The sequence below is a fragment of the Lipomyces chichibuensis genome, assembly GCF_038497645.1.
Source record: "Lipomyces chichibuensis strain CBS 12929 unplaced genomic scaffold V1513scaffold_50, whole genome shotgun sequence".
NCBI lineage: Eukaryota > Fungi > Ascomycota > Lipomycetes > Lipomycetales > Lipomycetaceae > Lipomyces > Lipomyces chichibuensis.
In genome coordinates this window covers 1-13,629 of record NW_027117502.1, presented here as the reverse complement: position 1 = coordinate 13,629, position 13,629 = coordinate 1, and the positions used below count along the sequence as shown (strand labels likewise).

The 13,629-nt window shown below is 48.4% G+C and overlaps 4 protein-coding genes across 4 annotated transcripts; 2 read left to right on the top strand and 2 right to left on the bottom strand.

The window, feature by feature from the left end:
• Positions 1 to 1,693, bottom strand: V1513DRAFT_452688 (pyridoxal phosphate-dependent transferase). Its single transcript, XM_066899151.1, has 2 exons — positions 1,263 to 1,693; positions 1 to 1,191 (listed from the first exon to the last, which is right to left on the bottom strand). Exons 1-2 carry the CDS (start codon positions 1,569 to 1,571, stop codon positions 256 to 258), a joined length of 1,245 nt encoding a protein of 414 aa, XP_066751076.1. The 5' UTR covers positions 1,572 to 1,693; the 3' UTR covers positions 1 to 255.
• A 1,214-nt stretch (positions 1,694 to 2,907) lies between these two features.
• Positions 2,908 to 5,959, bottom strand: V1513DRAFT_452686 (MCM2/3/5 family-domain-containing protein). Its single transcript, XM_066899150.1, has 2 exons — positions 4,908 to 5,959; positions 2,908 to 4,855 (listed from the first exon to the last, which is right to left on the bottom strand). The coding sequence occupies exons 1-2, from the start codon at positions 5,849 to 5,851 to the stop codon at positions 3,034 to 3,036; spliced, it is 2,766 nt and encodes a 921-aa protein (XP_066751075.1). The 5' UTR covers positions 5,852 to 5,959; the 3' UTR covers positions 2,908 to 3,033.
• Positions 5,960 to 7,063: 1,104 nt separating this feature from the next.
• Positions 7,064 to 8,256, top strand: V1513DRAFT_257273 (PUA-like domain-containing protein). The gene is made up of 6 exons (XM_066894498.1): positions 7,064 to 7,321; positions 7,388 to 7,537; positions 7,623 to 7,720; positions 7,786 to 7,859; positions 7,911 to 8,102; positions 8,149 to 8,256. Exons 1-6 carry the CDS (start codon positions 7,311 to 7,313, stop codon positions 8,167 to 8,169), a joined length of 546 nt encoding a protein of 181 aa, XP_066751074.1. The 5' UTR covers positions 7,064 to 7,310; the 3' UTR covers positions 8,170 to 8,256.
• Positions 8,257 to 10,008: 1,752 nt separating this feature from the next.
• V1513DRAFT_257190 (uncharacterized protein) lies at positions 10,009 to 13,078 on the top strand. The gene is made up of 2 exons (XM_066894497.1): positions 10,009 to 10,360; positions 10,413 to 13,078. The coding sequence occupies exon 2, from the start codon at positions 10,420 to 10,422 to the stop codon at positions 12,937 to 12,939; it is 2,520 nt and encodes an 839-aa protein (XP_066751073.1). The 5' UTR covers positions 10,009 to 10,360; positions 10,413 to 10,419; the 3' UTR covers positions 12,940 to 13,078.
• The last annotated feature ends 551 nt before the right edge of the window (positions 13,079 to 13,629 follow it).

Here is a 13,629-nt window from a genome sequence, read left to right as displayed (position 1 = left end):
TCTTCCTCAGTATCTACACTGTTTAAGAGGTGGCCGTAATTAAAGACGAACGGCGAGAACCACTAGTCCATTGCATTTGGAATTTACACGTACTTTCGTACAATGAATCTCGCTTCAGAGCGTGGATCCAATTAGAAGAGATTGACGCTACTTACTAGTCTGATAATAAGTAAACGATCCTTTTGTAACCGATATAATATAACTATCTCCAAACCCAAAATACCAACCACTCATCTGCATTCATATTTCAGATATCTAAGCAGTTCGAACGACACTGTCGACGGCTTTGGCAAAGTAGTCGATGTTGTTTGAATTTAGACCGGCCATGGAAATTCGACCGTTGCTAGTTAGGTAGACATGGTACTCCTTTGTGATCATACTGACCTGGGCAGGAGTGAGACCAGTGAACGAGAACATGCCGATCTGGTCGATGATGTGGTTCCATGTGCCTGGTGTTCCCAGTTCAACAAGCTTGTCGTACAACGCCTTTCGCATCTCCTGGATGCGGCCGGACATTCTCTTCAAATCCTCGGTCCATTCCTCGAACAATGCTGGATCATTGAGGACCTTCGCGACGATCCGAGCTCCATAAGCTGGCGGATTGGAAATCTCTGAGCGCTGAAGGACAGCTAGCTGAGACTTAACGGCAATTGAGATTTCCTTAGTGGCAGAGATAACGTGTAGAGCGCCGGCACGCTCGCCGTACAGACCAAAGTTCTTTGCGAAAGATTGGCAGACTAGAAGCTCAACCCCCTTAGAAAGGAAGTACCTGACAGCCCAGGCGTCGCGGTCAAGATCACCAGAAGCAAAGCCCTGGTAAGCGCAGTCAAAGAATGGGAATAGTTTTTTGCGGATGATCACATCTGCGATCTGCTTCCACTGATCCTGAGTAGGGTCGACACCAGTTGGGTTGTGGGCGCAGGCGTGAAGGAGAATGATGGAGCCAGGCTCAGCGGACTCGAGCGCACCGAGGAAACCGTTGATATCGAGGCCGAGGGTCTTGGGATCGAAGTAAGGGTATTCTCTCACGGTTATGCCGACATTAGAGAATATCTGTTTGTGGTTTGGCCAGGTGGGGTTGGAGATGTAGACCGTTGTAGGGCCAGCTGAAGTCGTAGGAGGATGCCTCGAGAGGAAGAGCGCACCAAGATGATTGGCACCTGTGCCGGAGATTGTCTGAACAGACGCGACCTGCAATTGATTAGCAAAAATTGTCGCCGATCGAAAAAATGAAACGAATTAGACAACGAGCTACATCATACCAGATCGTTCTTGATGGCGTCTGCCGTAGCGCCGAGTACCAGTCTTGATGAGGAAGAGGTGAAATCAGGAAGACCAGTGATGGGAAGGTACTCGTGATCGAGGGTTGGATCGTCCTTGAGGATGGCGTCGACCTTCTTGACAACGGGCAGGACCCACGGCTTGCCGGAGTTGTCGCGATAAGCACCGACAGAAACGTCGACCTTCTGGGACGAAGGATCAGCTTTGTAGGCAGCGAGAACACCAAAGAGCGCGTCTGGAGGGGCGACAGTGACGTCGAAGACTGATGACGGGAGTGCTGAAGGAGACATCGTGGAAAGTTTGTGAAGACGCCTGCACTGTAAAGAGAAAGAGTAGTAGAAAGCCGAAGGGAGTGTAGTTGATTTAATATGCCACCTGAGGGGGAAGACGGCGATGGTGTCGGGACTATTAGTCCAGAGAATGTGGGCAAGCGGAGTCGGGTGAGCAAAATGAGTCTTTAGCACCTGAGCGGCGGCTCTACCACAGCTAAAAAAGCACGTGCTTGGGTTGCTTTTGCTCCATCCCCGGCTGAACAATCAATTCCCCTATCTTGCAGACGATTAGTGAATATCTACGATCACTAATTCGGAAATATTAAATCGTGGTTCTCTACTATTTTAATATATCCGCTTTAGCACTGCAAAGCGTAGACTGTCGATTACCCCGCATAAAGAGAAATCTTGCAAAAGCCTCAATGTTGCTGACCCCTTTCGCCCCACGTCGTCCGTTCGTCCCGACGACTGTTACCAACTTTGGAATGTTCAACTGTCGCCGGGACAAATAATCATCGCCTTCATATAGCCGTATCTCCGAGAGCTTGTCAATGCTGTCATCCTAACCATCACGTGAAATGATTCATAAGCTTGCTATGATTGGTAATTCATAACATATATCGTTGTAAATCTGACACGACATATATTGTATATATATATTTATTGGAGTCAGCAGACAGCAGGGGTTAACCGCATATGTCCGCAGCGCACAAGCAATCATGGGGTTATGGTAACGAATCGATGGGACATTTTTAGTCCAGTTGCATCCACATTACTTGCCATTGCTATGTGCGGAACTGTTAATTAAGTATGGGACCTCCTAAGCCGACTACGAAAATTTGCAATAAATTAACTGACTGAAATGTCTGGGTGCTACCACGCCATATAATGAATCTTGCAGAAGTCGCTGACGGTCCCTTGTATTGACAAAGTTGAAGGGATCCCAGATCCCTATTAGGTTCTGTTATGACAACTTGACAGAGATGATAAACGACTCAATCGTGGAGACGGTGAATAAGTAGCAGCGTTGTCTTGTCGGTACGCGTCAAGAGCGGAGCCTGTGGAACGTGTTAGGTTTTACCTCCAGGTTCTTAGTTTTCCCACTGGGTTTTTGTTTGTTCCCGGAAGATTTCCCTCCGTCCTTGTCCAAGTAGATGTTTCTTTCTATAGTTTCTCTATAGATTCTCCTTAGGAGATCTATACGGATGCGAGCACAGCTACTCGCCGGTCGGGGATGGTAGCTGTGCGCTGAGGCTTGTCTCTTGCCATCTGGCCGTCAAAGGCGGGTCCACCAGATCTCGACATTTTTTTCGTAATGTTCAAAGTAAGGGGTTTGGTGGCCGACTAATACAAGTGGTGTTTATGAAATCTCCATTACGTCACAAGATGAATTGCAAATAAATACAGCAACTATCACAATAACTCCATGTAACCCAATAACTATTGTCTCTAATTCTTAACGGTAGACGCCAGAATGTTATTACGCGTCCAAAGCCTGCTCGTCAATCGCACAGTTAGGATGGACAACGTACAAAGTCTGTTCCATAGCCTGTCCACTCTCTTCTGGGAATCCCTCGCCTCTTAAACTCATCAAGATACTGCTCTTCTCCATCTTCTTGACCACCTTGCGCACGAGATCCCGTTCGGATGCAAACTCCTCCTCAGTTTGGATGTCGTCCTCGCGCTGCTCAAGGTACCATTGCGTGAGTTCCTCGAGAGTGACACCTTCACGCCCATTTGACTCAGCCTGACTAACCCGCCGGATGAGAATATTGACTATCGTAATGTACCTATCATAGCTGATCTTTTGTTTCTCACGAGCTGGTCTCTCGGCCGCCTCGCGATCCTGTTGCTGCTGCTTCTCGAGTTTGACCGCAGCGGCCATTGCAGCGTCATGCGTGTCTTCATCCTGGGACCCGTTATCATCGTTATTCTCATCGTCGTCATCAACCTCGACATCGTCCTTTTCGACGTGGATAATCGACTGCCGCAGCAGGTTAAACGCTTCTCTAACAAACGCAGGCGTAATCTCATCCACACAGTTGGCACGCGCAATCGCTTCCGACAGACGAATCATACTCTCAAGCTGGCGCACAGTGATTCGGTACGAATTGCGACCGAGACCTTGCGCGTCGTCCGCACGCAGTTCTTTATACCGCTCAATCATGTACTCACGTGCCTCGCGCGTCATCTTCGGCTTGAATGTGCGCGCGTAGCGGATATATCTCTGTAATTGTTCGGTTGAGAATGGTGGTTGGATGGCTTCGTCCCGTTTCATATGCACGTCAATTATATGGGACGCAAGTTGAGCATCGACACGTTCATTGCAATCGTCAAGAACGACGAAGAATAAATCAAAACGAGACATGATAGGTGCCGACATGTTGATGTTTGCCCGCAGAGACGCCTTGCGGTTGTACCTTCCGCCGACCGGATTGGCGGCAGCGAGGATGGACGTGCGTGCGTTGAGTGTAGCGTGAATGCCGGCCTTCGCGATCGAGATGGTTTGCTGTTCCATAGCTTCGTGGATTGCGACCTGGTCGGAGACATCCATCTTATCGAACTCGTCGATCGCGCAGATACCGTTGTCAGCCAACATAAGAGCCCCCGCCTCGATCGTGAATTCGCCGGTTTCTTCGTCCTTGACGACAGCGGCAGTCAAACCGGCAGCGGAAGAGGCCTTACCAGACGTGTACACAGTTCGTGGAAGGATACTGCAAACATACTTGAGAAACTGCGATTTGGAAGTTGAGGGGTCGCCAACGATACAAATGTTGATATCGCCACGCAAGTGAATGCCTTCTGGAGTTACCTTGTGCACGCCACCCATGAGCTGCAACAAAACTCCCTTTTTGATAATCTCGTGGCCCCAGATTGATGGTGCGATAGAGTCGACAAGATTGAGATAGACACGGTCAGAGTGGACCATGGCCTTGAGCTCGTCAACTTCATCCTGAGTTAAATTATTTAGGAACTCTTCCTGCTCCTCGTCGCCCTGATCCGGGTCACCTCGAACGTCGGACTTGCCGGAATCCTTAGCATCCGCAGGAGTCACCATGCAGGCAAGGAACGCGAGCCGATATGTGAGATCTCGAACACCAAGTGCTTTAAGACCGGAAACACCAGAAGTAAGACCTTCAGCGCTGCGAGGCGCGTTGCGTCCTTCTCGAGTGGCCTCCGGTTTGACCCCTGGAAGACCAAGCTGAGTGACGTCGGGAATGACAATGAGCGTCCCGGTAATTACAATTTTGTCTCCAGCTTTTGCGCGTTCAACGATTTCGCCTCTGAGGATAACATCCAGCCTACTCCGATCAGTTATCTAGAATCTGACATCAGGTACTTAAAAATACTCACGTTCTTGGCATCGAACCAGTTGGAATCTCGCTTGAGTTCTCCTGTATTCTAACCTTCTGCCAATCCGTAAACGAGCTATTCGGGATATTCATACTCCAAGCGGATCGATTCTGACAAGTATCGTTAGGACAAATTGTTGGCTCCGTGTATTTAAACATCTGCTCAACGTTGTCGACGACGGCATGGCACTCATCGCAAGTGAAACTGCCCTTGTAAAGCTCCGGTCTCACTTCAGAAGTGCGGGTGACGGTACCGGAAATTGACGAAAGGCATCCAACACGGTCAGTTCGGAGGTCGCGGATGCGCTGTACGAGTGGCAAGTTGAAAACGGCGATTTGAAAAAGCTTCTCTCGTGCTTTGTTCTTGGATGCTGTGCTGGATGATGTATTTTTCTGCGACCCCGACACATTAGAGCTGTGTCCCGAGAAGACTAATGCAGGTTCGTATTTGACCACCAGCTTGTGCAGAGCACGGAGAAGGAACGGCTGAAATCGATAGTACTGTTCCGTAATTGCCTGTGCGAGGATTCCGCCGTGCACACTCGCCACATGAGCGTAGTCCACATACAGGGTGCACTTGTCCTCAATTCTCAACTCTCTAATTAACTTGATGTAATACCGTTCACCCTGTTCTGCTTCGTCATTCGCGATCTCAGACGCAGGATCGATAAATGTTTCTAAAAACTCGCGAAATATCTCGCCGACTTCCTCGCCAGTCTTGTCGACGACTTTCGGAATTGCCCGGTCTAGTTTTCGAGGGCGGTCCTCGAGCTCGGTATGGTCTGTTTCCATGCCTTCGTCGTCCTCGCCGGCTTGTGACGCCGGTCCGGCGGGGTCGCTGCGCATGCCGGTTGACGGCGTGAATGGCCGTCCCCGAGATCGAGAAGTCGCTGGTGCGTAAGGATCGGATGCCAACGCGGCGAATCGGTCGACTTCTGTTGCCATCTTTGAGTCTGCTTTATTTGTAGTGTCGTATGTCACCACAGAATGAAACGAAGAGATTAGTAAATGGTGGGTGTGAAAATGGGAGAGCTGGATCTCCCACCTAGCGTCATACCCCTTGATTACAAGGACGCGTGCCATCGGAAACCACAATTAAACTTCGCGTCTCGACGCGTCCTCCTCGCGTCCTATCAACTATTTCAAGGAGAGAACTATTAATTGTCACCATTGTTCGTCTAATTGTCACGCAAATGCATACTCATAATCATTGACACCATCATCTATCTATAAAAAATTGTAATAATTCTGCATAATATGCATTGAATTTATTTCCACTAGATTAATCTGCACATCGCGTAAGTCCGTGTGCATCATCCGACGGTATATTCCCTTTCTATACTATTCATAACTAATCCACGAGCATTAGACGCAGACGTATGTCGTCGGCCAAGGCCGCGTTGGGATTTCTGTCACGCTGGTTATCATTCCCTCATCACTGTCTTCGCGAGCTACCATAGCGTTTTGCACCAGATGCTTGACAATTACACCGCTATCGTTTTAATTTACAAAATAGACAGTCGAGATATATCGACCCCTACAGTGCCGACCAGCTCGTCCCCAGTTGACTTCAATCGAAATTACGACAGAGAGAGAGAGGAAGCCGGTCGTATCGCCGATTATCAACGCGAACACAGTCCAGCACTATCCTGCAAGAGAATTCAATTTGAGGATCTGTGTATGCGTTAAAATATAGCTCGCCGACGATGGAAAATGGATTGATTTCGGAACGGACACCGCTGACCGGACCGTTTGCTATTCTCGCTGTCGCGCTCGCGCCATCGCAGAGTGAGTGCGTTCTGCCGCATAAGTGCGGGATTAAAAATACTGTGCTTGCGGCGATTGATGATACGAGCATCGAATAGGGGGTCGTGAAGTTGTAGTCGTGATTGCAGGTTATTATCATCATAAGTTATTGTTCAATCGCTGTCGGTTCAGGTATTTTGTTCAGACACTGACACATGCGAGTTGGCCAAGACAACACTACAGCTCTATCTTTTATTTAAACGCGTTTGCAGTTCTGTTCCTCGCTTCAATGCAGCCAGTATATCGTTGTGAGTCTATGCTCATTTTTTATTTTTCATGTATTGACAGTTTTGAAATATTTCAACTCGACAGCAAAAGTTTAATATACAAAGCATGAGCAACCGGGGCATGCGTAGAATAAAGCATCATCAGTCGCAGAAGATGTGATATTTTTCTCCATAAAAAACTTGAATATGTTGTTAATTGATGGTATAGCTTGGCTATAAATTCCATCGAATCTAGCGTCATGGGTAAAATCATGGCAAGCCCAAACCCCACGTCCAAACATTTTCACGCAGTGGGGCCCCCAATATATTGATTGTGGCTGACCATCATCAAGCGTCCATAGAATATACTGTGAATTTCAGAATAAGTAATAATGTTTAAGAAGTATGTACATGAGCCTACAACTTAGAGTTATCTACGAGCTAATGGATATCAACTGACATCAATCAGATTCAATGCTAAAGACGACATTCATTCGCGGACAAATGTCAAGAGCTCTGTGCAGCGGGGATTGAAGTTGAAATTAATTGAGCAATTTCCTAAACTAGAGAGCGTTATTGATGAGATCATTCCCAAGAAGGGACAATTGGTAGTTATTAAGTGGTACGTTGTGTTGCTATATTCATGATGTCAACTTGTTGCTAGGAAACAGATAGAGCATGCTTTGTTGCTGACTATAAAGTAGCACAGACAGACTGTCGTTATATGCGATGGACAATGAAGTACTATTCTACCAGCATTTTGATGATCCATTCGTCCCCAGCTTGAAGCTAATTCACAAATGTGGGTATCCGATCATGGAGGCCTAGATCGGCTTGAAGTATCAAGGAATAGTCTAACTCTTTCAGTTGCTGATTGCTTTCCGTCCGTCACCGTGGATCGAGGCGCTATTAAATTTATATTATCTGGTGCCAATATTATGGTAGGTTGAATACAGTTGGATGGTTTAACTAATTGCTTACTTGGCTCCAAGTGTCCTGGTCTGACGTCGAAAGGCGCCGCGTTACCAGATGAGAACTTACCAGCGGGAACTGTGGTAGCTATTTTGGCGGAAGGCAAAGAGACAGCACTGGCAGTGGGGAAATTGATTATGGACACGGACGAGATCAAGAAGATCAACAAGGGAATCGGCATTGAAGTGGGCACGCATTTGGGAGACGGACTGGTAGGTGCACCATGTGGTTACAAGAATTTATGCTGATATCGTGTAGTGGTCATTGGAAATAGAGTAAGGAGAGATGGATGAACGCATCTAATGTAGTATTAGCAAAGGATTAACGCGGCAAGCACTGACTACTGTCTGCTCTAATGTACACACATTGTCATCATGAAAGTAAGGAAGCAGCGGCTTGTTTGATTAATGAATCATCATGCAAAATGTTAAGCTACAGATTCAAGAAAACAATCAGCAGCGGATTTGGACGATCGTTGATCGCTCTCTAAGGTCGGTCAAAGTGCGACTTGATGAATGACAAGTTATTGCGTGAGTTGTGGAAAGGGACCTTGGATGTTTTAATTATTATTGGCTATGGGGCCTTGGGCCGGCTATCACACCTCTTGCAACTTCAACACTCATTTTTCCAGCAATGTGATATCGAAGATGCAAAGAAGCCATGGACCGTGAGGAGCAGATACAGATGCATGAGTGTAGCAGTTCAGTATTAACGACGCTGCTGCTCAGTCTCATGGTCGTCGATCTCCCTTTCAAAGAGGCGTCTCAGGAGGCACATCACAGTCTCAAGCTGCTGCAACTCAACGGAGTCTCATAAAGTGGAGGAGAACACTCTTGCGCGCTGGATCTCTCGGTGCGCTATTACGGGACAACACCCGGTAACTCATGCATTGGCTGCGGAGCTGGGTGAAGAAATTCCTGTTGGACACCTCCGACACGCGTTAGCGAATTATATACGAATCAATCGGCCACGAATGGACATATCGCTAGTTGAATCGGTTCCCACATTTAAAGACAGTTATAACGCGTCAATTGGATTCGGCAACACATCAAGAGGCTACGCGTGAGAGGGTTGAATAGTGCACTGTTTGGTGCAATTGAAGTGCAGTTTTCCGACAAAGACTATGAACTCCGTAGTGTATCAACATGGATGAAACAGGCTACGGCATCGGAACAATCAAACAAAGTTATCGTCGATACTTTCCAGAAGAGCCGGTCAAACGTTATTCCATGGCGGATGACAGCCATTGAATGCATTTCCGCAGATAACAAAGCTCTACCGCCTTCGATCATCTTCAAGACTTTACACACCAATACCAAATTTGTAGTGCCGGATATTCCGCAAACTGCTGAGATTAGGCGTAAGCACATGAAAGATGTCCCAGAGATTATTCAGGCCCGGAATGTTTGTAATATGGGCGAAAGAGTGCAATTAGACGGGATATTCAGGTTTAGTATGATACTGAGCAAGTTTTTAAAAACTGAAGTCAGTCACAAGACGGCCTCGTGGACGCCCACCCAAGTGCCAAATGAGAATTGAGGAAACGAGGAGCCGGTAAGGGAAACTGAGGAATTATCTGTGCGTTGTAATCCCTCTTTAGAGATCATTTATTTTAGTATAACGTGTTGAAATTGGAAGTGGTGTGGCAGCAGCCCATGGCACCCATACCCTCCGTCAGAATTACTTGCAGTCCGCGCGTAATAGTCGAACCAGCCAGAAGCCATACGCATCTGGTTACGGATACGCTGACACCACAGCGCAAAGCAGAGAAATACCCCAATTAGAAGCCGATGGAGCGTACCAAGAGACACGGACCGAATCCGGCTTGTTCGAAAACAGTAACGTGTTAGCATACACGAGACGAGACGTAACTAAAATGTGTCTGACAGTCTAGCGCACGGCTAAAAGATCAATGCGCCATCTCCTTGTGACATATAACGTTTGTCCCCGTCGGCTCCAGCAGCAGTTGAGGCCGCTCGATAAGCCAGTATGGATGAAAGCGGAGGTCGATGCCGGCGCTCTGACTGTCCGAATCGGCAATAGGCCGAGGGGTGAGGCGCCCCGATAGCGATAACGAGTCACCTGCACCCAATTGCCATCGCGTCACGGAGTCCCTGCACATGTGAGGCATTTGTCACTGAACTCGATGCTGCACCCGGTGAGCCACACCACTTACTGTCCGGGTTAGGTTTAGACGTGGTCGTCTTTACCAATTAGGATTGACATTAGCATCACCGAGCTCTCATGCCAAGTGACATTTATATCACATAATCACTCTGCCCACACTCATCGTCTTCTGATTGCCAATATCTAGCCCATCGATCCTTCTTCTCTGGTCTACGGCACACATCTGCCCATATACTGTCCGAAGTCCATGTCTTCATGCCCGAGGAATAACTGAGCCGCGGCGACAGGCGCTAGGTCTGTCCGCTTGGTCAATTCCCTGCTGCTCCATTGCCGATCTACTGCTGTATGCTCGCAACTGTCTCCTCCCCTTTATTTTCACGTTAACACATCTGCAGATACATAATGTTCGGCAGGCTATTTGGGCGTTCGTATTGCTCAACGTCGGTCCAGACAAAGCAATTTTCGCCCGAGTCTTCGTCTGCAATACGTTACACGACTGATCTCCCCTCTGATTCCGACCCTTCCCGCTCTTCTGACCTACCCATTCATCTGCGTGAAATAGTCCTACCAGCGCCACTACTACAAGATGCCTTTGATCCGCCCCGCCACATACGCATCGTTGTCGCCCAAGATCCTTTCAGCCAAAGCGCGCGCACTCCGCTGTTCGACTCTCATCCCTCACGCGATTCGAGCCCGTCGATTGGAAGGAGAAATGCCTTTGGGAGCTACTCGTCTATGGACAGCACTGAGGCTGGGAGCTACGCCAGTACAACGTCAAATGGTTCCTCCCGAAGCATCTCGTCCCAGCCGCCACAAGAGCATGCTCTATTTCCCGGAACCCCGCCTGAATCGCCTTCGTTCCACCGACTCGTTGACTACATGTTTGGTAGCGTTCCAATGTCATACAAAGGAGCAAGCGTCAAGATGCGCCCGCTCAATACCACCGAGTCGCCTGACCGTAAATCGTTTCTCGTCACAAAGCTCTTTTCGGTCAGTACGCACGAGCCTCCTAGTGTCCGGTATTCTCCTGGCGCAACCATCGCAGATGGCGTACCTGTCTATCCAAAGATATACGTTGGCTCGCCTTCTCAATGTTCGTTCAACGACGATGCCTCCCCACCCAGCTTTCTCCCAGCAGAACACGAATGGGTGCCCACTCCTGCTGCTGGCGACTCACTTCCCGTAGCGCGCAGCAAGGGCTTGTTCTTTGCTATCGGAGTCATCATCTCCATTCCGCGCGACCAGCAATCTCTGCTCTCTGCCAATTGGACCGCATTTTCACGTGCTCTGGATGAGTTCACAAGAGTCGTGCATGCTGAGCTCCAAGATGCAGTGCTGGCCCAAGCTGATCGGTTGCGACAAGGCAGAAGCGCCATGGAGGGCTTTCCGATGCCGGTCACCGCACAGCAATTACGCATTTCACCTTTGACTACCAATGAGAGCGTGCGTGCGTCGGCCGCGCGGTTTATTGCACGGTTCGCCTCAGGACTGAGTGTCCCCCGGGTCAGGTGTGGAATCTCAAAGTGGGAGGTCTGGCGCGAAGAGGCGCGGAGACTCGACGGCTTACTGTCTAATTCTGAAAAAAATGGCTCCACCTATCTAGAAATCATTCTCGCATCATTCTTGGGTGCGGATACCGACTGGCTTGAGACGTTTGGATTTGTGAATCCGCTGTTTGCGGACTGGTCAAGCAAACCCGTCATGCTTCCACCGTCAAGGACAATTGTGACAGGCGATAACCAGACAACCCAACGCATTCTGTATCTTCTGGCTGCATTCTTACCAGCAGGCGCCAGTGTGAATCAGTTCGTTTTGCATAAATCATCACCTGCCGCTTCACCAGGGCCAGGTCCTTATGCATCTCACAAGGTCGGCAGAGCTGCACTTGACATTCCTGGCCGTCGACAACCACTCCGTCTGTCCACGTCTCACTACGACTCGCATTCGAATCTACAAGCTTCATCATCAGTGGCTTCATACATCTCTTCCATTTGGTCACAGCCATCGTCTGTAACAACAGCTCTTACTTCCTCTACCATGTCAGCCAAAGATAGACTTGCAATCTCGTCAGACGCGGCGATGTCAGACGCTGTATCTTACTCTTCGTCTTCAGCAGAGCTAGATCTCGACGCGGACTTCTTTGGGCCATGGGACGATGTGTCAGGGTCTCCCATTTCTGTCGGCTGTGGGTCCTCGTCATTGCCCAGGTCGCTACTGGGCGGCGCCGTGGGAAACATGACAGTGACTTCATATGACATGCGACCACGATGCAGCATTACGTCCTCATCAGACTCGGGAGAAACAATTCTGGACGTTGCAATTTCACCTCATTACGCCGACTTGCGAGTACCATCTCTCTCTAGCTCAGTCAATAGAACGCGACCATCGTCTGGCGTCAAATTTGATTTACCACCGCTGACATCGACATCACAAACTTCGTCGTCATCAGTGGATGTCACCGGTATCTCGTCTTACTTCCATCCGGAATTTAAACTGCAGTCGTGCCCTGCGATCGAAGACGCGAGTGTTGTCCTGCGCGCTCTTATCGAGGACTCGGAGTATGGTCAGGTAGCGATTACACAAAACTCATGGACTATTGTGTCCCGTGCACTTGTTATAGACGTCGACGCTAAGAGCGTTATAGTGTGGAACGTGCTGCGGCGACTGTCGGAGGACGGTCGCACACTATCGCAGCAGGTGGTCAAAACAACGCCACTACTTGGCGGGTGCGATCTGGCAAGAATGTGGGATGATGAACGGCTCTCACAATCATCTACACCTTCATGTAATCCAAACATGCCAGCGAAGGAAATAGTCGAGAATGTCCTTAGTGAAATTATCGATGCTGCAGGCAAGCATAATCTGCGGAAGGGAATCAGCCAAATGATGCTAGGGTCAATTGCAGAAGAATTGGCAATTTAGTTGTTCTTTTGTTTTCGTTATTAGACCATGGATGCATCATAATATTATCATGGGGAAGGTGTTCTTGCTTTTGTGGGTATTGCATTTGCATTATTAGAGTATAGTTTTTGATCCTATAATTACGCATTGTTTTAGTTTGGGCTGGTTGTGCATGGAGTATTCGGGGATCAACATGGTGGAGGTTGCTGTTATATTCATTACATTTGGAGAATTCGCAATAGCATTAGTGGTATCTTAACAATAAACTTGTGGTGGTCATACGACTCACAGCTAGGAAGATGCCTGAACAAAGCATTCCTCAAGATGGTCCTGATATGTACCACCGTGCCATCAGCAAACAGAATGGTGCGAAAGACCGGGGACTCAAGATATTTGTCCCAGTGAGGTCGGAAACAAGATGGGCTACCAGGGGTTTGATCATAAGTGCATCAAAGGAAGGAGAAACACCGAATCCATCTGAAGAGGCCATACTCTCCGCGCACAGGTAACGAAATAGTTTAAAAGCAGTCGAGTAGTAAGATCCCTGACAAGTAGTAAGACCCGTGACAGTGGTTTGACTACGAGGATGCGCCGGAAGCGCTTAGCACTGCATCGAGTCACTATGTCTTTCGAAGTGGTGGATGCAGTTCGGACTTCGCGGCAAATGTCTCAATGAGAAAGATCAGTACTTTTAACATGTAATAACATTAT